Source organism: Oculina patagonica, chromosome 6 (assembly GCF_052425735.1).
Source record: "Oculina patagonica isolate OP01 chromosome 6, crgOcupat, whole genome shotgun sequence".
NCBI classification, from domain to species: Eukaryota; Metazoa; Cnidaria; class Anthozoa; order Scleractinia; family Oculinidae; genus Oculina; species Oculina patagonica.
In genome coordinates this window covers 3880389-3905092 of record NC_135763.1, presented here as the reverse complement: position 1 = coordinate 3905092, position 24704 = coordinate 3880389, and the positions used below count along the sequence as shown (strand labels likewise).

General features: G+C 39.0%; 2 protein-coding genes across 2 annotated transcripts; one reads left to right on the top strand and one right to left on the bottom strand.

Moving 5' to 3' along the window:
• The first annotated feature begins 6556 nt into the window (after positions 1–6556).
• LOC144657444 (tetratricopeptide repeat protein 28-like) lies at positions 6557–10720 on the top strand. Its single transcript, XM_078517786.1, has 2 exons — positions 6557–9471; positions 10171–10720. The coding sequence occupies exons 1-2, from the start codon at positions 7148–7150 to the stop codon at positions 10235–10237; spliced, it is 2391 nt and encodes a 796-aa protein (XP_078373912.1). The 5' UTR covers positions 6557–7147; the 3' UTR covers positions 10238–10720.
• A 1575-nt stretch (positions 10721–12295) lies between these two features.
• LOC144655977 (tRNA wybutosine-synthesizing protein 5-like) lies at positions 12296–23856 on the bottom strand. The gene is made up of 10 exons (XM_078516178.1): positions 23236–23856; positions 21844–21910; positions 20512–20634; positions 19856–19899; positions 18979–19071; positions 17635–17802; positions 15405–15480; positions 15191–15250; positions 14398–14469; positions 12296–13593 (listed from the first exon to the last, which is right to left on the bottom strand). Exons 1-10 carry the CDS (start codon positions 23655–23657, stop codon positions 13441–13443), a joined length of 1278 nt encoding a protein of 425 aa, XP_078372304.1. The 5' UTR covers positions 23658–23856; the 3' UTR covers positions 12296–13440.
• Positions 23857–24704: the final 848 nt, after the last annotated feature.

Here is a 24704-nt window from a genome sequence, read left to right as displayed (position 1 = left end):
GGACCTTGCGCTTGATTAATAACATCTACATGTGTACATTAAGTCGTTTCTCCAATGTTCACACAATATATTTATTTCCATCGATATCAGTTAAAGGAAAAAAGAAGAAAGAGAGCTACTACATTTTGCTGTATTTCATCAACTTGAAGGTGAGTGAGTAGTTCTAGTTAACTTGCCTATAATAAATGACTACTGATTGATTTTTGTGGTAACAAAGTGGCCTAATATATTGTGTTGGATTATGGATTGAAAATGTGTTAGGTTGTATTTGAAATGTCATGATTACGAAATCTAGAAAACGAAAGTGCGACGTTTGCTTAGAATAATATGATCAAAAAAGGGAAGTTGAATAAAGGGATGCAAATGCAATAAAGAGCCGCAGAAAAAGTGTGTAAAAAAGCGAAAGATATTGGTTGAACGCGTCGGAAACAGAAAGAAAATTAGTAACCGAAAGTTGGTACACATTCCCTCCACTGACAGTGAGCAGCTTAACAACGCAAAGGAAAGTTGGAAAGTTTGTTAGCTTGACAAAACATTAAATAAACAGAACTTCCCTTGTAAGACTTTCTCGCAAAATATCTCATGGGAGGTATGCGTTTTAGTGCCTTTTTCAGATAATTAGTGGTTATTCAGTTCGCGGCCGTGTTATTCAGACAGAATAACAGACTGGTAACCCTCTGTGGATGTTTTGTTCGCAGTTTTCGGGCCTCATTTTGGGCAAAACATTATAGAGCTACAAGTTTTAACATGTTATGGTGACTAACCGCCAAGTTCACGTCCTTATCCTTAGCTGCAATATTATGATTTACATATTAAGCTGAAATTTCGTATTAAATTAATTAAGACCAATGGCGAAGAAGCGCGGATTTATAAGGCTGAGCCAGAATAAAGATCCAGATAGGGACTGGATGAGAGAAAAGTAATGTCGGGATGCGGGATTGAAAAATCCTATTTTATTCTCTCATTAAGGATTGCACAGTCGCCACATAAAATCTGCTGTTGTCGGTTTTAGTAAAAAGTTAAGTAGGAACTCACTCGATGTTTTTACTGGTCGCGACAAATTTAACACATACTGAATAATTTAAAAAATTCTGTCACGATAAAGTTTTGGGCTTCCTGTTTAAAAACAGAGTGACACGAGATCTCGAATGTGGAATGAACGATATTCCCATTTTCATGTGGTTTAAAATAAATTTGTTCAATTTTTGGGTCGGTTGGCGAAATATCCTTTGTCTAGTCAAAACATTAGTCATACTACGTGTACAAATATGTCAGAATGAAAACAGCATGAATGTACCTGGAAAATTGAATTTTTTTTTTTTCAACAGATATCAACTCAAGCTTTTTTAGTGATCTCTTAACTTCCCAAGTGCACCATAACTCGATAGTACCGACACAGATAAAAGCATGAACAAATTGTTTTATAAAATTGCCGGTGGAAATATAATCAAAACACTCGCGCGAGAAAATAGCATTTCCTGGTTGAGCGATTTGCTCACACAATATATAGGTATTTTATTTAAAGTCGGTAACGTTAGGAGTGGTTGCTCAATCTCCCGAGCCAGGGGCTCATGTTAAAAACGCACGACTATTTACAATAAACTTACTTACATTACAATCAGCGTGCACTATATTGGATTATGGTGCAGGCTTACGTATACTACATTTGATTGCGCCGCTCTGCTAGCTATGTTATAAATGTACTTGGAAAATAGTTTATCCTTTTACGAAGCCTGTTCATTCAATATCTAAAATAGTTATTTTATTACTTTTCTACTTATCTCGCACGATCCAAATGAACTCAATCGCACAATCTAATTGGTTATTTTGTCAAACCAGGCATTTTTATCAGCCTAATTTGCAGGGACCTGATGGGGTAATATAGGAAGTAAATTTTCACTGGAAAATGAGATTTGGGTCACTAGGACTGGGAATCACAAACAAATAAACAATAGAACTGGGACTGGGATTTGCAAAATCGGGAAAACAATAGGCTGAAATATAGAATTTTATACCCCCACTACCTTCAAGACCCTCTTTACGATGTTGAAAAAATAATAAAAAATCTTATTGACAAGCCTGGGGGGACAAGCCTGTATGGTCCAGATAAAGAAGACATTGACGGAGGTAATCTTTTTTGTTTATTAATGGCCCTCGACATCAATTAAAAAGAAGGATATTTCGAGTATCTGGACCTCACGCTTGATCAATAACATCTACATGTGCACAGCATGTCCCCCTTGCTCACGCAACATATTTGTTTCCATCCGTTACAGGAAGAAAGAAAAAAGACAGCTGCTACATTTTGATGAACTTCGTCAACTTAAAGGTGAGTGAGTTGTTCCAGTAAACCGACCGATAACAGATGGCTTCTTTTTTATTTTTGTGGTGACAAAGAAGTCTAATATATTGTGTTGGATTATATATGCATTTAATGTATCAGGTCATATTTGAAATGTCCTGATTAAGAAATCTAGAAAATGAAAGTGCGTAGTTTGCTACGAATAATATGAAAAAAATTGTTTCTTGTAATAGTCCTGAATCGAAAAAGGGAAGTTGAATAAAGCGATGCACGACTGTTTAACGAAAATACGCAAATGCGTAACGAGCCGCAGGAATAGTGTGTAAAAAAAAAGGAAAGACATTGGTTGAACGCGTCGGAGAAAGAAAGAAAATTAGCAACCGAAAGTTAGTTCACATGCCCTCATATGATAATGAGCAGCTTAACAACTTAAGGGGAAGTTGTTCGGTTTGGAAAGTTTTTTATCCCCTAGCTATAAAACAAAACATAAAATAAACAGAACTTCCCTTATAAGATTTTCTCGCAGATTATCTGATGGGAAGTATGCGTTTCAGTGGCTTTGTTTTCGATCATTAGTGATTATTCAGGCCGTGGGTTCAACTCTGAATGAATAGCAGACTGGTAACTTTCCGTAGAGTTTTCCTTTGCGATTTTCGGGCCTCATTTTGAGCAAAACATTATAAAGCTACAAGCTTTAACATGTTATGGTGAATTTTTTTAACCCCCAAATTCACGTCCTTACCCTTGACTACAAAATTATGATTTCTTTATGTTGAAATAAAATTTCCTATCAAATAATTAAGAACTATTGCGGAGAAGCGCGGGTTTATAAGGCTGATCCAGAATAAACATCTAGAGAGGGACGGGATGACAGAGAAGTAATGGCGGGATGCGGGATTGAAAAATCCTATTTTAGTCTCAAAGAGAAAAGTATGTCGAAAGCAAAACAAAATATTTCATTGTCGGAAACTGAAAGAAACTTAGCAACCGAAAGTGGTACGTGCACTTTTCTGATCATGAGCAGCAAGATTTAAATAGTTAAAACTCAAAGGGAACTCGCAGGATTTTTTTTATAAATGTGGAAAGTTCGTTATTCCAGAGTGGCAAAATTCCAGAATAAACAGATATACGGGAACTTTCCCTGTAAGACCTTTTTGCAGAATGCCTGATGAGATATTTGCATTTCAGTGGCTTTTTCAATTTTTAGTGGCTATTCAGCTCGTTTTTTAATTTCAGTCCTGAATTTATTCTTAGTAACTTTCAGTGGATTTTCCCTTCGCGTTTTTTTCGGTTTAATTTATTGAACAAAACATTTAACCGCATGTTTTAACACGTAATGACTTCCTAAGTTAGTCGGCGTTCTTCAAGCTAAAACTTGCCCATCAAATTTATACCCTACGTGGAGAAACGCGGGCTAAGCCTGGTGGGTTGAGGATAAAGATCCCAGATAGAGCGGAATGGAAGGGATGGAGTCAAAAATAGTTGCAGGATGAGGAATTGAAAATCCTGTTTTAGACCATCATTCGATTTCACAGTCGCTGTATATGACTATCAATGAAATCTGCTATTGTCGGTTCACGTAAGAACAAGGGGTTCACTCATCCAATGATTGCGTAAGCCGTGACAAAATTAATAAACAAAATAATTTCAAGAATTGTAATAATAGATTGAACTTCCTGTTTAGTAACAGGGTGATCAAGAGATTCCGCTTGTGCAATGGACGATACTCCTCTTTTTCGTGTGGATAGTCATAAATAGATTTGTTAAATGTTTTGACTAGTTAGCAGATTGCTGTTGGTCTAGTCAAAATATGATCAAATGTCAGTGATACTAGATGTACCTGGAAAATTGACATAACATGAAAAAACACAGCGACGTGCATCCAGTGAAGAAACTGTTAACTCAGCTGTCAGTCCACTTCTTGTGTTTTTCTGCAAGAATTAATTTTTTTTTATTCTTCGCACGCAATGAGATGAACTAAGTCACAAATTCTGATTGAGTGAACTGGCTTGAGAGGAGAGAGAAGGAGGAAAGAGAGGGAGGAAGGCCTGACACAAAGGCATTCATTGCTTTTTGTCGCGCGTCCATGTTCTGGGCGTTGCGATTATTGGATAACAGTCGCATCACCTCAAATGAAAACTCACAACTGCAAAGATCATTTACAGGGAACAAATTTTGAATTTCGAAATACGCGAAGAAGGAAATCATTTCTCGTTGCCAAGTTAGCCCTTAATGTACCTTGTGTGTGAAAAAGACTGTTACCAACTGCAGCTTACACTTTTTAAACATAAGAAGCTTGTAAGTGATTGTATAAATAGCATAGCCTGAGGATCTGAAGGAATTCAAATAAATACAGTTGTTATGAATTCACAGACCAAGGATGCAAATAATACATTTTCTTCCTAGATTTGCTCAATTGAACAACAGTAATATTTTATTTTATATTTTAATATTTTTTTTTAGATTTCCCTATGTTGTTTCAACAAAGATTGCGTTATACTGTGGTATGATATCACGGATAAACGACATACGATACGCGCGAGCAAGCTTTTAAGCTGCGAGTAAGTCAAACGGCCTCGTGCCCACAGCGGCCCTTTATATTAGAATTAGAAATTTCTGTCTACTATCTTATAGATCCCATCATATATAATTAGTCTCTTTTGTTTATACATTGTAGTGTTCCATTCTAACTGCACTAAATAATTAATTCATGAACTATTAAGGTTTGTACTTTAGCAGTTGAGTTCGTTAGCGGAAAAACGGACGACAGTACGTACTAGTCCACTAACAAGCCACCACAGAGTGCATTCTGTACTAAAAGGATCCTGCACTGTACCTAGTAAGAGTTGATCGATTCATTTCTCTTGTTTGGACAAATTTCTAAACAAGCTGATGGTGAAACTTGAAAATATAAGAAATAATATGCTACAATACGAAATTTCAGTGCTTTTAGTTAAAATGCTGCAGATTTGTGACTCATTCAAATTTGAGAGATTTGTATGGAAAAGCCACCCTGGCCTGCCTAGACTTTGACCTGATCTTTAAGTTAAAGTAATTAATTTAACGTTGTTGACAAAACATTCTTCTGGCGACCGAAAATTAACGGCAGCCATATTTGCGCTGGAACTATAGTTACGACATGTTTTTTCCTTCTGACAGTCGAGTATTGCTCACCAACTTTCTGATGCTTTTTTCCAATGAAGGTAGTGCTTTATTACTTGACTACAGCTGGAGATCGATGGCGCGACACGCATTCGAGACAGGAAAAGGTGATTCAGTACAAAATCAGTTTATAGAATACTCATTTCAATATTCGAATTCTTTACTGTATTTCACGCAGAAATGGAAGAAAGGAAATCAGAGGCTCTACATCACGAACTGAGACATCTTAGCATTGCGAAAGAAAAGGAAGACAGGGCTGAAGAAGGACATGCCTGCAGCAACCTTGGCAATGATTATCGGGGTCCGGCTGATTTCAAACAAGCCATAGAGTACTACGAGAAAGATCTTAGCATTGCCAATGAAGTGGGGGACAGAGCCGGAGAAGGACGTGCCTACGGCAACCTTGGCAATGCTTATCAAGATCTCGGTGATTTCAAACAAGCCATAGAGTACCACGAGAAAGATCTTAGCATTGCTAAAGAAGTGGGGGATAGGGCCGGAGAAGGAAGGGCCTACGGCAATCTTGGCAATGCTTATCAAGATCTCGATGATTTCAAACAAGCCATAGAGTACCACGAGAAAGATCTTAGCATTGCCAAAGAAGTGGGTGATAGGTCTGGAGAAGGAAGGGCCTACGGCAATCTTGGAATTGCTTATGACAGTCTCGGTGATTTCAAACAAGCCATAGAGTACCACGAGAAATGTCTTAGCATTGCCAAAGAAGTGGGTGATAGGGCTGGAGAAGGAGATGCCTACGGTAACCTTGGCTGTGCTTATGAAGGTCTCGGTGATTTCAAAAAAGCCATAGAGTACCACGAGAAAGATCTTAGCATTGCTCATGAAGTGGGGGACAGAGCTGAAGAAGGAAGGGCCTACGGCAACCTTGGCAATGCTTATCAAGATCTCGGTGATTTCAAACAAGCCATAGAGTACCACGAGAAAGATCTTAGCATTGCTCATGAAGTGGGGGACAGAGCTGAAGAAGGAAGGGCCTACGGCAACCTTGGCTGCGCTTACCATGGTCTCGGTGATTTCAAACAAGCCATAGAGTACCACGAGAAAGATCTCAGCATTGCTCATGAAGTGGGGGACAGAGCTGAGGAAGGAAGGGCCTACAGCAACCTTGGCTGCGCTTACCATGGTCTCGGTGATTTCAAACAAGCCATAGAGAACCTCGAGAAAGATCTTAGCATTGTCAAGGAAGTGGGGGACAGGGCTGGAGAAGGACGTGCCTACGGCGATCTTGGAATTGCTTATGACAGTCTCAGTGATTTCAAACAAGCCATAGAGTACCACGAGAAATGTCTTAGCATTGCCAAAGAAGTGGTTGATAGGGCTGGAGAAGGAGATGCCTACAGCAACCTTGGCTGTGCTTATCAAGGTCTCGGTGATTTCAAAAAAGCCATAGAGTACCACGAGAAAGATCTTAGCATTGCTCTTGAAGTGGGGGACAGAGCTGGGGAAGGACGTGCCTACGGCAACCTTGGCAATGCTTATCAAGATCTCGGTGATTTCAAACAAGCCATAGAGTACCACGAGAAAGATCTTAGCATTGCTGATGAAGTGGGGGACAGAGCTGAGGAAGGAAGGGCCTACGGCAACCTTGGCAATGCTTATGACAGTCTCTGCGATTTTAAACAAGCCATAGAGTACCACAAGGAACATCTTAAAATAGCTAAAGAAATGGGGGACAGAGCTGGAGAAAAATGTGCCTACGGCAATCTTGGCAATGCTTATCAAGTTCTCAGTGATTTCAAACAAGCAATAGAGTACCACGAGAAATGTCTTAACATTGCTAAAGAAGTAGGGGACAGGGCCGGGGAAGGATGGGCGTACGGCAACCTTGGCAATGCTTATCAAGGTCTCGGTAATTTCAAACAAGCCATAGAGTACCACGAGAAAGATCTTAGCATTGCCAAAGAAGTGGGTGACTGGGCTGAAGAAGGACGTGCCTACGGCAATCTTGGCAATGCTTATTACGGTCTCGGTGATTTCAAACAAGCCATAGAGTACCACAAGGAACATCTTAGCATTGCCAAAAAAGTGGGTGACAGGGCTGGAGAAGGACTTGCCTACGGCAATCTTGGCAATGCTTTTCAAGGTCTTGGTGATTTCAAACAAGCCATAGAGTACCACAAGGAACATCTTAGCATTGCCAAAAAAGTGGGTGACTGGGCTGGAGAAGGACATGCCTACAGCAATCTTGGCAATGATTATGAATGTCTCCGTGATTTCAAACAAGCCAATCGGTACTGTAAACAAGGTCTTAAAATTTCGGAAAAAACGGAAGATAAGGATTTGGAAGTATGTGGGTATGATCTCCTTGGCCAAATTCGCTTAGATCTCGGTGATTTGGAAGGATGCATCGAGTACTGTCTACAATCTCTGAGGATTGCGGAAGAAGTAGGAGACAAGCAAGCAGAAGGTGTTCTGTACTGTAAACTTGGCTCTGCTTATCGACGTCGGGGTGATTTGGAAGTAAGCAAAGAATACCTTGAGCAGCATCTTAACATTTCCAAGGAAGTAGGAGACAAGTGTGGTGAAGGATGCGCGTGTTTTAAGCTAGGATTTTATTTTGAATCGGTGGGTTATTTGCACGAGGCTCTGGATTTTTATCGTTCCGGTGTCAAAGTGTACAACAAGGTGAGAGATCTTCTTCAAGACGAAGATGAGTGGAAAGTGAACTTTCGACATATGAATCAACATTCATACACCGCTCTTTGGAATACTCTAGTAAGGCTTTCAAAGACAAATGAGGCTTTGTGTGCCGCTGAGCAAGTAAGAGCACAGGCCTTAATGGATCTTATGAAGGTACGTTATGGCCATGAACTGCTATCTTCTGAGTTTCGTGGTGTTGAACAAAAGATCCCCAACGTAGCAGGCTCTATGTCTACTCAGACAGTTTTTGTAGCACTTGAGGATAACACCATCAATTCATGGGTACTCTGCCAAGGAAGCGATGTTCAGTTTCAACAAAAGCTTGTGGAACATGGAAATGCGGTTTCATTCATAGAGAAGCTACGGAAAGATGCTTTGAAGGAAAATCAAATTTGTGGGCGTTCTTTGGATAAGGCGAGAGAGACATTGCCACCCAGCAATGTATCTGGTCAAACAGCAGAGTCGCCAAACTGCGAGGCCAATTCCTTGCGCCTTTTGTACCGCAGTATAATTGGGCCCATTGAAAGCATGCTTAAAAGTGATGAAGTAATCATTGTCCCCGAAGGTCCACTATGCCTTACTCCTTTTGCTGCGCTTGTGAATGAAAATGAGAGGTACCTCAGTGAATCCATCAGGATCCGTATAATTCCCTCGCTGACAAGTTTGAAGCTGCTCGAAGATTGTTCTGAGAGCTACCACAGTAACACTGAGGCGTTGCTCGTGGGAGATCCGTGTTTAGACGAAATCACAAACATCTTCGGAGAACCCAAAATGCCGCAGTTGCCACATGCCAAAGAGGAAGTAGAGAAGATTGGCGAGATTCTAAACACCGCGCCTCTAACGGGAAAAGAAGCTACTAAAGAGGAGGTACTTAATAGGATCGCTTCTGTTGCTTTGGTACACATAGCAGCACATGGAAATTCAGAAACTGGTGAAATTGCTTTGGCTCCTTCAAACCCAGCACGGAAGGGTATGATTCTAGAAGAGAACGATTACATGCTGAAAATAGCCGACGTGCAATCTGTTCGGCTACGAGCAAAGCTTGTTGTGCTTAGTTGCTGTCATAGTGGTCAAGGACCAGTCAAGGCTGAGGGAGCGGTCGGTATTGCTCGGGCTTTCCTGGGTGCTGGTGCTCGTTCCGTTCTGGTGTCACTCTGGGCAATTGATGACGAGGCAACCATGGAGTTCATGAAAAGCTTCTACCAACACATGAGTGATGGAAATAGCGCCAGCGTGTCTCTTAACCGGGCTATGAAACGTCTCCGAGAGTCAGAAAAGTTCAGTGCCGTGAGGTATTGGGCTCCGTTTGTACTCATTGGCGATGACGTCACTTTGGATTTTGCCGTACTGTAAGTGAAATATCTTTGAAACCTTAAACATTTCTAACCGAATTTGATTGTTGCTGTGCAATTTTTGCGTTGTTTGCAACTTGAATAGTTTTCTTGAAAATGACGAACGCAACTGCCTTGGTGTATAAGGTGTAATGTTATCAGAGTTGGAGGTTCTGAGCATTTTAACTTATTTTCGAATGTTATTTCACAATTCCATAGAAATATGTTCAAGTGCGGTGGCTGCTCATGTAGAGCTGGGCATTGTTTATTTTCTTTATTGTGTACCCTAACATTTCAAAAAAAAAAAACCTGATCACTAGTTCTAGAACCAAATTTCCATGTTATTTTGCAGTTTCAAACTACTTACTTTACAGACATGTCGTTTCCCTTTTTATTATGTAATGCTGTAAAGTATCGTATCGTATCGTGTCCTTTTTCGTATAGTAAGTAGTACATTCACAAAGGTTAGCAGACTGTGTAAAGAGAGGATAAGCTTGTTATGTTTCGTAAAAAGTTGACAATCCTTAGTAGAGTTTCATTCTATTAAGTATTGTGTTCTCACCCTTCAAGCAAAGCAGTGGCCACGACCTCGAAATACTCTGCGATCCGTTCCCGCAAAACGCGCTCAAGCACTCGAAAAAATAGATAAAAATAAGCATAGAAAAATAACAAAAGAGAATAACCAATGTCAGGTATGGACGCTGTTTTCTTTTGCAGAAGCGGAACCTGTGCAGAGGAAAGTGCTCAACAAGTACCCAGGAACATAAACGCTGTTAATCCTTAACTTTCTTCAGTGGTTCGTGTTTCCTTTGTACTGTGTTTTTGATAAGTAACTGATAATGGAACAATAACCTACATTTGACACCAAGTGGTGGTTAGTTTGCACAAACATTTCATATTCCGAGATTGGAATAATTCTTGGAGGCGACTAGAAATAAACAAGAAAAAAGTGTAGGTTTCGAGACAAGTGTGACAACAGGCTACAGCGCAATCGCCTTGTTCACAAAACAAAGTGAAATATATATTCTTTACCAAGTAACAGCTGAAATAGTCCCCTTACATCCTAAAGGTCTTAAGACCTTTAACTTCTTCGGATTTTGGTCTGATGTTAAAGAAATCATTGCAAAAATCTTTTCCATAATTTAGCCTTATTGTGCCTGGAGTAGAACAGGAAGTGCCCGTGCTGATTTCAAACTTTTGTGATGACTTATGATGACTAAACGTTTTGCTCACGTGATTGGTGTTTACGTGATAACCATGTTTTGACGTGCTGTTTTACCCAAGTTCGCTATTTTATATATAATTTTCGGTTTTAATACCTAAGAAAATTCTTCAAGAATCTTTACACTCCTTATATTTGTTCATTTTTTACAACAGTTTTGGAGATTTTTTGGAATTTGTGACGCTAAAATAGCAAATGTTTTTAAATGAGTGACCCCTCTTTTGTCCGGAGGCGACATTAATTATTATTTTGGATGGTTTTCACACATTAAAAATTCCATTACCAACAGCTTTTATACTTTTAGAGAAACAGGGTGCGGCACTTTCTATTCCACTCAAGGAAGAGAAACTGCAAAAAGAGGGTGAATCGTGATCGTGTGTGAAAGTATAAATTGCAGTGTCATTATCATTTTGTAATTAAATGGTTTGCCAGTAAGTTTATACGGTGTTGCCTTAATCTATCACGAGCCGCAGTAATGTAGAGCTTAGCTGCTCACGTTTTTCTACGACATTTTTGATTTTTCTCGGATTTGCGTTTGGATGGAAACCAAGAAGGGGAGCAAGTTTAATTTTTTTTGTCAATAATCAAATTTAAGCAGTACCCTTCCAGAAAAATATAGCGAAACGTTTAGATTTAAACTTCTATTTTCTGGAATAAAATGGAAATGATTTTTTGTTTGATTTTTACTAAAAGTAGTTATGTGTTCGCCCAGAATACGTAAGGAATTTTAACATTTTGTTTAGTGATTTTTCACTCCAAAATGTGGTTTCATCAAAACCGTTTGAAATTCTTTGTTACTTAAAATAGATATTTTTAAATAAAAGGGTGTGCATTTCTGTGATGTATGTTGACAGATCGTTTGCAACGTGTTACGTAACGGCGAGTGTAAGATAAATGATAGAAACCTTTGTTCTTTTTGTTCTAGTTGTGGTAGAATGTATTAGTTATTTTGGACTGTAAACTGAGTTGTTTTCATTAAAAACAATCTTTTTATTGAGTTATGGGTTGTGGCTTATCAATAGCGTCAAGTTTGGCAAGTAATGATATGTGCGATGTGTATTGTGTATGTTTAGTGTGGTTACTTTCTCGATCGAAAGAGCGGCAAATCCAAGACATACGCGAGCATTCTCGTCCCCATAGCCCTTTCGTTTCTCTTGGCCTTAGAACGAGAAAACGAAGGGCTCTGGGGACGTAGAATTTTTGAATTAATTCGAATTTTTTTGATTGGCTGTTTGGAACAAAGAATTCCTTAACTGGAGTCCAAAACGTAACGACTCTCTCATACATTCTTTTGAAACGTCATGACTGCATACATGAAGACCGGAAGTCCTGGAATCTAGGACGGGAAAGCCTATGTCTCAGAGCCCTTCGTTTTCTCGTGCCAAGGCCCAGCCGGCTTAGAGAAACGAAAGGGCTATGGGGACGAGAATGATATGCGAGTAGTTTGTAAAGGGTAACAATTGTTGAAACCTTAGTGCTTACTTTCAGTTATTTCTTTGACAGTCGGTGTTGCTTATTTTGTTCTTTTGAAATGGCATTTCTGTTGGATAATGTGAAGTTGCTCGTACCAGAGAGATAACTTTTCCATTTTAAAGTCGATGTCGTCTTGATTTGAAACAATATATATTGTTGGTCTTTATTTTATTCTAAAAAAATGTTACATAATCTCAAACAATGTTATTTACACTATTGTTTCTTTGTCTTCTTCAACATTTGGTGCAATTCTAGTGACTCTGTCTAATGTATTCCATTCTTTCAGACCAGGTGCATAGCTGAATAATTGAAAAGTACATGAGCGCATTCCACGCCTTGGCGAGTTGTAACTGACGTTTTGCGATTTCTCTAACTTACGTGTACGGTTAAACACGACTGTCTAAATTTAAATTCAATAATCAGCCCTCAACAAAAACTCTCAGATTCTGAATCCAAGAATTACTGTTTCTTTTTTACCTTAACTCCTTAACTCCTTTTTTTGGATGTCCCGCTACTATTCAAAACAGCTACAGGCCAGCAGTCATTTGTATTCAGAGCTACTCGGCTTTGGAACGAACTACCAAGGACCCTAACAGACGTTAATAGTTTGAGTATTTTTAAGGATGCTATAAAACGTCGCGCTTGGAAAAATTTTATTGAAACATAGAACCCTTTTAAACGTAACCCTTTTTTATATTTAGAATGATTTTATTTTTTAGCTGTACATTTTTAACATTTTATTGTAATTTGCCCTGAAAAACCATTTTTGGAGAGGTAAATAAAATCTTATCTTATCTTATCTTATCTTATGTTTCACTAATTTATTAACTGTAAATGATATGGCTCAATCTTGCCTTTGGTGCAATTTGGTATTTCCCTTAGTTTTAAATTTATTATTCTGCTGATATATTACCGCATACCAGAACAAAGGAAAATACCAAATTGTACCAAGGGTAAAATTTAACCACGATATGGACTACGTAAAAACCTTGAGTGAGAAAGTCCTTAAAATAGCTGTCTCAATATTTTAGTAATTTTTCTCTGTGTACAAAGTTCCTTTGCAATCAAAGAAACCTCAAAATAGGCAGAAAACACCAAAGAAGAAAAATACGAAAATAAACAAGGATGTTTACAGCTGCAGATTATTAAGATGGATTACGTGTATCTCCTTTAAATCTTTGTTACAGGTGAAATAATTAAAACTAAACATACATTTTCTAGAAATTAATCTAGGGCTTATTGAGCTGGGCATACAACTTTTGCATCTCTAACAGCAGACTTGTGAATTCTTCTCAAAGCTCCGTGTGTGTCTCTGGTTCGATTTGGGCATTTTCCTGCCATTGTTCCCCTTCTGTAGAATGAGCCTCTTGTTCTATTGTCTGATCGTTTTCTGTCATTACCAGATCTGTCAAATCATTCACCAGCACGCGAACTAGCACCCAGTCCTACACGAAAACAAGAAGAATGAGCATCATTAATAAGGTTTTGAGAAGCTTCAAAACAACGTTGTGTAAAGCGAGTAAGATAATTGGAATCCCGATCAAGCGGTCCAGGGGCCCGTTTCTGGAAGGTCCCGAAATGTTTTCGCACCCAGAAAGCCATAGCAAAATCTCAAACCTTATGGCGGCCGTTTTATTCGCATGTTTTTAACATGAACAAAGGTTACCCTCATGCAAAGTTTCAGGCCCATACACTTCTCTGTTTTTAAGCTATAGAAGACTAAAAATGGCTTTGCCGGCCTGAAACGTTTCCGGGGCTTTTGAGAAACGGGCCCCAGGTTCGAGTCCAGGCCAGGGTCATGGATTGAATTGTGTTCACTTCACTCTCACAGTGCCTCTCACAGTGTTGGGTTAACCTGACTACAAGCTGTCGGGTTCAACCTGCGATGGACTAGCAACCGATATCCCGGGGAGAGAAGAAATAATACCCCTAGTCGTTTCATTTCTTAAAAAGCTGGAGTTAAGCACCTCCGGCACCGTGAAACGATCTGGCCCTTCCAGTCTCTAGAATTGTAAAGACCAACCTAAATATTTGATACTTTTCAAAACAATAACAAAACAAAACAAACAATAACTATTGTGAAGGACAGAACTTGACAAACGAGCCACCACCATCCACCAGGAAGGAAGCTGCAAATTACCTGATTGTTTTTAAGTTTGAAACGATTATTATTATTCTCTTATGTACGTGTTTTTATGATATCATAACCAGTCGTAGGTGAATAAAGAATCATGTTATGGAAGACTCACCTCTCCAGATAAATTGCTCAGCTCGGCAAACGTTATCTTGCCATCTTGTGATTTGTCCATCAAATTAAACAGCTTATCCACAAACGAAACAAAGTTATCAGTGAGTTCCGTATTTTTTACTTTTAGTAGAGAACACTGTTTAGAACAAGTAAGTCCAACAAGGTTGGATTTCGCCCTCGCCAACTACAAAAACCTCGAGCTTGCCGTCCAATTGTCAAATAGAAAGCAATGGGAGAACCAATCATGCCAGGTTAGCGGAATTCCAAAAGAATGCGCTTAGATGCGAGTGACTACTAAAGCAAGCTAAAGCTAAAGCTGCACTAAACATACACTAAGCGACAACTACAAGAGTCAACTACATATACAAGAGTTTTTATCTTCGACCATACTTATTTTCGTAAAGATGAAGCGCTTTTCTAATGACAAACACGGAGCCGATGCCTGCCTCGGCGAACTTTGCAATGAGCCTGTAGGTTTTGGCTTGCTGAAAAAAAATCCAGGTTAGAATAGTTCTCCACTGACTGCCATGGAACCAAATTCTATCTGGGAAATCACAGCAAACGGAATTAAAGCAATGAAACAATGGAAAACGAGCGCAAGACAAGTCACGAGTGGTTTCAGTGGTTTTTCTCCTGATTGGTTAGAAAAGTGAGTGAAAACAGATGCTTGTTCTGATTGGTTTAAAAGCGCCTCGCATGAGAGTTTTCAAGGAAACGCAAACCCAAAGTAAAAGTCACTAAAAGTAAAAGTCGCTTTTATATATCTTTAGTTATTTAGGAATGGATTCGATTACCTTTTTTACAACGGCAAACATGTCTTCAGTCCATTGCACGTCAGGTCCAAAAACGTCAGGCTACAGAGTAAATATAAAATGTAGGACTTTCATTAAATAGGGTTCATAATTTGCAATGGCAAACACAAAAACTGTTTAAGTGTTGATTGTTCTTTTGCTCGCACACTCCGTTCACTTTAGGCGTCAATCTACAAATTTCTTATTCAGTAATCACCTGTTTGAAGAAATCTTGGAGTCCTTCAAGAGACAGATCATCACCGCTTAACTTGACCGCTTGAAATAAACGGTTTCTTTGGAGAAAAGAAATAAGGTATTTTATTAAAAGTAAACGACATCAACACTACACAGATCTCAGTTAAGACTGTCGTCAACAAAGCACATCAAATCCAAAGCAGTCACAGAGAGGATAGAACCAATAACTACGGGAAACTATTGGAAATATATTAAATGAACAAATAACCAAGCAAACAACCAGACCACTGTAGTGATCTACAGTCAACTCCCACATTGCGGACACCTCGCTATTACGGACACACCGTTATTACGGACAGGAATTGAAGTCCTGGGCAAATACAGTCAACTCTAGTCCAGTCCCTGAACTCTCTCTTCCGCGCGCCTTTTATAGGGGCTGAACCCAGGCGCGCGAAGAGAGAGTCCAGGATAACGTGCATGCGCATGCGCCAGTTTCCCCCCCTCCCCCCCCCCCAAAAAAAAAAACAATTGGGGGAAAAACCATATTTGGCAGCCCTTTTGAAAACGCGCGAGCACAGATGAAGAGTTCAACTACGCGACCGTGTACTAAAGCAGGATCACCGGAATAACTTTAAAAAGCCTAGCTTTGCAGTCAGTGTCTGCTAAAAGCTAACGGCCAAAACAAAAATCGCTATCGGTCAACTATTCCTAGTATTTTGTAGCTGTTTATTCAATTGGTTTTGGATGCAATTCAGCATAGTTTTTTTCTTGCATTTATTCGCGCGCTCGGTCGCGTAGTTGAATTCGTCATTTGAGCGAGCCAGTTTCAACCTAGCGCGTGCGTCCCAAGAAAGTGACGCCACAATCCTTGCTTCTGATTGGTTCGTTCTGAGCATCCGCATGCAAGTTATCCTGGACTCTCTCTTCGGGCGCCTGGGTTCAACCCCTATAAAGGGCGCGTGGAAGAGAGAGTACAGGGACTGGACTAAGTCAACTCTCGTTATAGCGGACACGCTCGGGGCGTCGTTTAGTGTCCGTTATAGTGAAAGTCCGTAATAGCGGGAATCATTTCCAGTCAAACCTCTTTCGCTGGGGATCTGGATTTTGTCCGTAATAGCGAGTGTCCGAAATAGCGGAGTGTCTGCAAGGCGAGAGTTGACTGTACGAATTACTAAAAATAACTCCCGCTACTACGGACTTTCTCTATGGCGGACACCAAATTGTGGTCCCGAAGGTGTCCGTTATAGTGACAGCTGACTGTACTGACAGCTGAAGCGTTTACCAAATCAAGGTTCGTATTTAGTTGAATTTACAACATCTGTCCCTCCACTCAACATTTTTTGTCAGATTGACCTAAAAACACTGGGTTGATAGCATTTTTGAGAGGCACTGTGATTACAGTGGCTTTCCAACAAAATAACCCTTGCCAGGGTCAAACCCATTCTCGTCCCCATAGCCCTTTCGTTTCTCTTAGCCGGCTTGGCACGAGAAAACGGAGGGCTCTGGGGACATAGGATTTTTGAATTAATTCGATTTTTTTTCGATTGGCTGTTTGGAACAAAGAATTCCTAAACGGAAGTCGAACACGTAACGACTCTCTCATACATTCTTTTGAAACTTCATGACTGCATACATGAAGACCGGAAGTCCTAGAATCTAGGACTGGAAATCCTGTGTCCCCAGAGCCCTTTGTTTCCTCGTACCAAGGCCCAGCCGGCTAAGAGAAACGTAAGGGCTATGGGGACGAGAATGGGTCAAACCCAGTCCTCTCGACAATCCGGAATCTAACCGACTGACCTAAACCATAATAAGCAAGTCTGCAGTCTGAAGCAAATACAAAATTACTTGTAAAGATTGTAGTCTATTGTTGAAAACAGCTCTGCTATAATAATCCAGTAATTTAAAACAAAGCCACTACACCTCTAAGACTAAAAGCAAATGCATAATTACGTTAGAGTGGATTTTAAGTGAGTGTCATAAAACCAAAACCTAAACGTACCACTCTGGCGTATCACAAAGGATGCAAACAATCCGTTGAACCAATCAAAATTCGAAGTAGATACATTAAGCCAGCACGAAGCGCGGGAAAACGTGTGTGGGTAAGTTACGATTGGTTTTAGTTTTACTTCTGATTGGTTGAAACAATGGCGCGAGATTTTTAACCAATCACAAATCGCAGTAATGCAAGACCGAAGCAAACGCGAATTACTTTTGACAATCAAGTGAAAACTGCTAAAAAAGCAAAGCCTAACCTGATCAATTTCTCCTGGGCGTCATGAAGTGCTCCAAACCCAATAAAAGTCAAATCTTTAATGGTTCTACCAGGCCTTGCATCACACTCACTGAAGTTGACATCCACTCCACTCCTCCACCAGATGTTCACAGCAATATTCAAGTCAGAGGATCGTACATGGTGTACCCTGCGTTAGCAGAGTATGGGGTTAAAACCTTTTTATAATATAATGTCAATATGCTTATCACTGACAAATCACGATATTTTGCTCAATCTCATTCAATAATTGTCAATTGTTTTAGTTTAATACTAAGTTAATGAGTAATTAAAAATCTTGTAATTTACAGTTATATTAAGTTATTCACATGCTTTCCTAAATACACATAAAAGTGTCTTTTACAAATCCACTCGGTGACTTCTGTCTGTTATTTATGTAATTATTTATGTGTTTATGTAATTATGTATACATGTATTGTATTATTTATATAATTATGTATAATACATTTATGTAATTTATATATAAAAAAATATTCAAAATATATAAAATACTTAGGGTTAAAGTAATATAGCTAAATAAAATTTTAGTTATACAAAACTGAAATTAAAAATTTAAATCCTTCCATCTTGTCCTGTCCAGATTTCCAAGGTCACGCCCCCCCCCTCGCAGCCAGATTTCCAATGAAAGCCATAAACCCTCACTCAGTGAGATTATTTGAAGCATGCAAACCATCTGGAAATCTGGGATTCAGATTACTGTACTCAACTGCACAGTAGCTCTACTATCCCCCAACTACATGAAAAGTTCTGAAAGATCACTTGAAAGACAAGTCATGAAGAAAATTGCTTTCCATTGATTATTAATAACAATTGTTAACCACACTAACAACATCATTTGTATTAATTACTGTAATAAATTTAGTAGTATTACAATGATTATATTTAATTAATGTTCAGGGCATGCACCCTATCTTCTAAAAATATATTATTTTTTCTTTTATTATTAATAATTATATTTTGTATCATCTAATATTTATATTTATTAATAATTATATCTTTTAATTTATACTATTACAGCGAGACGCGCCTTACCGTGGCCACCCAACAAACTTTTTTACAAGTTTATTCTCGTTATATTATCATTTGTTAGACAAACACGCCTCCTTGCAAAGTTGAATACGATCAAATGGAAACTTGTTGCATAGTATTTATCAACAAAACGCAGTGAAAACGTAAAATATTACAAGAATACACTTGTAAAAAAGTTTGTTGGGTGGCCACGGTAAGGCGCGTCGTGCTGTAATAGGCAAATTAACAGTAATTATTAATAAAGTGGAGTAGAAAAAATGTTTGTATAAACACCTACCAAAGGAAGGGTACATAAAGACAGTCACCAGGTTCTATAAAGGCAAAATAATGCTCTATATTGTGGAGTCCAGGATACTTGAACAGGTCAACTCTAAATAAAACACAAAAGATTAGCAGATTAACAACATCTTAGGGTTGTTGTGCAAATAACTAAAATACACCAAATACCAAACAAACACAAAAATGCAGATATAGAGCCACTACTTGGAGCTGACCTCTGTATTTTCTGCTCTGTATTTTGTCCATTTTTTGACCAATCAGAAAATAAGTATGTACCAATAGCCCAATTTCGATATTTTGAAATTCAGCTCTAAACAATAGACATCACTACGAGGCTCCGGGGAATAAACCCCACAAACTCTATAGTTTGGTCCCCGGAGCCTCGTCCTGAAGTCTATTGTTTTAGGCTGAATTTTAATATAGCGAAATTGGGCTATTATTGTTAAAGCAGCTCCATGTATGCATGAGTCCATTATTTTTCCAAGACAGCATGCCAAAATAAAATAATGTAATTAATAATTGAAGTCTTAAAAGGAATTATTAAATAAGGTTTGAGTTACGTGTGGTTTATTAAAATATAAGTTATCAAGGGTAAAATTATATATAGGATGAAAATTTAAAATGGTTCAAACTAGTGAGAGTTTGAGTTTAATTTTTTCTTTTTTTTTAACCTTTTATACAAAACCCCCCCTCGGAAATAAACTATTCCTTGCTATAAGGTTCAAGTTACAGTGATTTTTACTGTAAAAAGATTGTGAACACTCAAAGTTGGACAGCACCTGATAGGCCCGAAATGCGTGCAAAGAGCTTAAAAGCTACAAAGCTGACCCTCCATGCATAATTTGCAAGCCTATGGAGCTAGCCATTGTACAAACCTGTCTACATCTACCTCAGAATAACCACGCTCTGTCACATTAACCTTCAGAAAAACAAAGCAAAATAAATTAATTGAATGTAATTCCTTTAATTGCAAAAATTAAGAACTTAATTTATTATTATTTATATTAATTTCACAAAATTGGACAAGTCATATTTCACAACACTTTATTTCCTGCAGATTTGAAAAGTTTGTTTAATTTCCTTAATCAAACAAGCTAGTTTTTTTTCATGACAGCAAAGTTTTGCCATAATTTAAAAAAAAAATCATTTTTTTAAAATAATGTGTTAAGTTGATATTTGTGAAAATTCTGTGTGATATCACCTTTAAAATTGCCATGACTGCACATGTACACTGACTGAGAGGAATTTTTGTCTTCTCAGGCAAGACGCAGTTCTAACAGAAGTATATATCAATTTACCTCTGAACTAGCTGCTCAGGCAGCCTGAGAAAAAACTGAGGGTTATTAACCTACAAAGGATATCATAAGCTTTTCTGCCATGCATCTTACAACAAAGGAATGTATAGAAATATACTCCTAGTTGCTTCTTGCTATGGAAACCACAACAGGCTCCATAAGTGCGATCAAGCCACTTTTAGCATATGAGAACTTCTTTCAGACTTAATTTGGCTTAAATGAAGTAGTCCTTTTACCAATTCCTGATATTCCTTGTCTATCAAAAAGAATTCCTTGGTTCCCCGGAATACACACATGATGTTTTCTGCATGATCATTGTGCAGAACAGACTTGGTGCCTCCACTGCTAAACCACAGCATCTACAGAGAAGAAAGCTGTAGTCATCATTCATTTCAGGGATTTATTTTTAGTGTTTTCCAGATAACATCCATTGCCCCCCCCCCCCCCTCCACCACCAGCCCACCCTTCTAGACATTACAGTGCAGCACAAGTTTAGATCATACGTATGTGTGCTGTGCATGTCCTGTAAAAATTTTGGCCTCTGAGACTCAACACCTTTTTGGAATTTCCAGTGACCTTCCATAGGGGTGCATGTATTAACTTATTCATGTATACTATAATATTCATGTATACTGAATATCTATTGCAGTATAGCTACCGTAATGATTCGATTTAGCGCCCGGGGCGCTTATCTACTTTTGGCACCTCAAGGGAGGGCGTTAATTCGAAACAGGGCGCTTATTCGGGACAGGGCACTTATTTAATTTTTTGAGAAACAACCAAATGTATCTAACAATAACAGGAACTATAACAGTTAGAAATTGTTAAAAAATCAGTTACTTTTAAAATAATTGTTCAATTTTAACAGTAAATATATGTACATGAACTGTACAGTGAACAGTCAGGCTAGGAGTTTATCTAGTTGACGTCAGTGACTTCAGTAGGGGCAGTTATCCACAATAGGGGCACTTATTAGAATAGGGGTGCTTATAAGAATGGGAGCGCTCATAAGAATGGGGGCGCTTATTGGAATAGGGGCGCTTATTTACAAAAACACATTCGAAGGGGGCGCTTATTTGGAAGGGGGCTCTTATTGGAAGGAGGGCGCTAAATCGAATCATTACGGTACATGTATGAAGTAAAATATAAAGACAGTAAGATGGTAAATTTTAAGCTCAGAGATAAATAATGAAGATGAAATGTTCAACATGACACCAGCGCAGGACAAATAAAAAATCTGAGTCCCCAACAGCTAGGAATTGAACCCATGGCCTCCCAGATACCGGTTGGGCACTCTAACCAACTGAGCTGCAAGAGTCATCATTTGTCCTGCGCTGGTGTCATGTTGAACATTTCGTCTTCATTACTTGAATTTTTTTAAGCAAATGTCTTTCTTTTAAAAATCTTATCTTTTCTGATCTTTAGTCAAATAGAACCTAACATGATAATCCTGCACATTACTTGTGATCAATGGACCCATTAAGGGATCAATAATAACAAGTGGCCATATTATTCCACATATTGCTGTAACAGTTAAAAAAGACAGTTTTTACAGTAAATCAACTCACATCTTGCACAAGGTTTCCTTGTGTTATATCTTGACAAGCGATAGGAGGCGGCACAAATACATCTTGCCTTCATAAATGCATGATCACAATATAAAAATTAGTAACCATTATAATTTTAGTTTTTTTGTTCAATAAACACTTAACAATGATTTTTTAAGGCCACACATCCAACAAGGGTTTTAAATAACATTAATCTGTAGCCAATGGCTTTCATCATATAATCACATTTTTTCCACAACTAGCCTGGAGATGCCATCTAAAATCATGTCACTCAAAAACTATTACTGATTGGGTACTGAGCCTTCAGTTGGAATCTCCTTGCCTGGGAGGAAGCTTGAGAGCAAATTATGACAGATCTAGGGGGTTGGTGCAGGGGGTGCGCACCCCTCCCTCAGATGACCTGTGGCTTAGTAGTCGCCTTCAAAATTTGTTTACATCACCAGTCAGTTACACCATTCCTTTACGGTGCACCCCTCCTCCCCCCCCCCCCCCCCCAAGAAAAATCTTGGATGTGTTGGGGCTTATAAGCAGGATAGAAGAAACTCTTTAAAGTGAGTTACTGCCTACAGCAGTGTCGATCCAAATATGTTTTTCATTCACTAAAACTGGTTTTAAATTAAGCTTCAAAAACTCAATAAATCGAATTCATTTCAATATTTGGAAAAAATATTGGCAGAGAGGGGCCGCTTATAATAATTATATCGGGGGGGAAGGTGCGCTTATAATCAAATGTATTTTTTTATGACTATAACCGGGGGGGGGGGGCAATAACAGGATTTTATGGTATAAAGCTAACAGTACAAAAATTGAATAACGACTGCTCACTTGAAGAGACTTTATTTTAAGCCATGAGTGATATTTTGCTCAGTGTAACAAGGACTTTTACAGCAGGCGCCCAAAAGTGTGACCACTTTTAATTAATTCACATTCTTTCGTGCAACCACCATCCAATCAGAAGCCAAGGACAGCTCCCAGTGACTTCTGATTGGATTAAATCTGCACGGAAGAATGCGAATAAATTAAAAGTGGTCACACTTTTGGGCGCCTTGCTGTAATGAGTATTGTAGTCAGGTCTTAGAAAATAATGCATCTATCAATGTTAAGCCCGAGAGAGGGGGGGGGGGTCAGGCTAACCACAGGAATTTGATCCTGAGGTCTGTCCCCAGGGTAGGGAGTTTGATTGTATATGATCCCCTGCAACAAGGTTTGAAGGACATTTGACCAACTTCCCTTGCCTCCGGGTGGGGATTTTGACCAATTATTTTGTCCAGGGGATGGGGAATTTGCTTTTTATTAAAGAAAAAGTCAAAATCCCCACCTCATGCCCGACCCTCCCCCCCTCCCCCTCCCCCTCCTCCCCCTAGAGCTCAACGTTGATAAGTGCATAATTACCTCAAAAATTCCGGCACTGAGCTAATCATGTATTTCCCAGACGAGTTTAATCCTCGAACAAAATCGGCAAACGGGATATCTTCCCCAGGTACGGAACGATTTTCTTTTTTCTCCATTTCCACTGTCACTAAACGTTCCTCGCTTTCAGGAAAGGAAAGAAAATACTCATCATTCCAAAGAGAATAAGCTGGAAATAGCATCGCTCCGCCACGAAAGAGAACGGGCTTTGCAATGTTGACGAATCTCTTGTAGAATTCTTCTGCTGTTGGAAATCCATGATAAACTTCCACTTCGAGCTTTTTGCCGTGTGAGAATAATGGCTCTAAATGTCCCAGCAAATGATCTTGACGAGCAAACAATGGCGAGACGAAGACAAACAGATACAGAGTTCCAAGGAACATTTGCTTCCGCGTTGTGACCATCACGCCACTTGCTAGTTTTCTCGGTGTCTACAGAACCATTTTGCAATTTGCAATCATTAGTTACGTCAATTAAATGCAGAGATGTACTTTTGGAAAAAAGAGTCGAAAAGAGATACAAACAAACCAGCGCGCAGGTAACCATCCACACTTTTCCCCCATAGAGGAGAACAAGAAGAGTGCGTTTGGCCGTGCGTTTGACATTTTTGATGGATCTGGGAACTAAAATGGATGTTGTGAAGGTGGACTGGACTCTACGGGCACTGGACTTCGCCCGTTTCGGATTTCGCTGGTACCTGTACCGCTTGTCCGTCAAAAGTCCTTATAAAATAGAACCAGCAGTTGTCAAGGCTGATTTCAATTTGTTAACTGGAGAGAAATTGTCATTGAAATAAGGTATGTATGGGGTATTACTCTCTTACCCTTCATCCTCTGATCTCCTGGTTTTTGTTTCAGGGTCAACCATGCGTTGACGAAGGAACATGTTCACGAAAAAAAGGGAAAAGGTTGACAGGACTTTCACCCACCCGCATGAGGCGGGAGTAGACATGAATGCCATTTTTGCGCTGCTTAACATGGGTTTACTAGCAATATCTCGTTCACATTTCAAGAAGTGCAAAAGCTCTCTACTTATCTCATAAATGTAAAAAATGGGGTGATTTTTGGGGATTGTTTTGGAGGAAATAGTTTTTTCAAAAGGGTTTGAAAAATTTAGAGAAGTAAGAAACAGAAGAAATATTGAAGATTTAATGTAGTTTTAAAATTAGAATTTGAAGTTAAAAATTAGTAGATGATCACCAACCAGTCCCCTGGCAACCTGGGGGGGGGGGGGCTCGTGCGTGGGGGTCAACTGTCTGGTGGTGTTCCAAACATAATTTTCTTTCTTCTACGCCTTCTTTAAACCTCTTAAAATTTCGCTTGAATTCACGTTTATCCCTGCCTTAAACAGCACCTAAAGGAAAATACCAACCAAAATAGAAGTAGGTTTTCTGTGAATTATTTGTTTAGTTTTGAATTTAGAATTTTGTAGAATCAACAAAAGGGAAATAA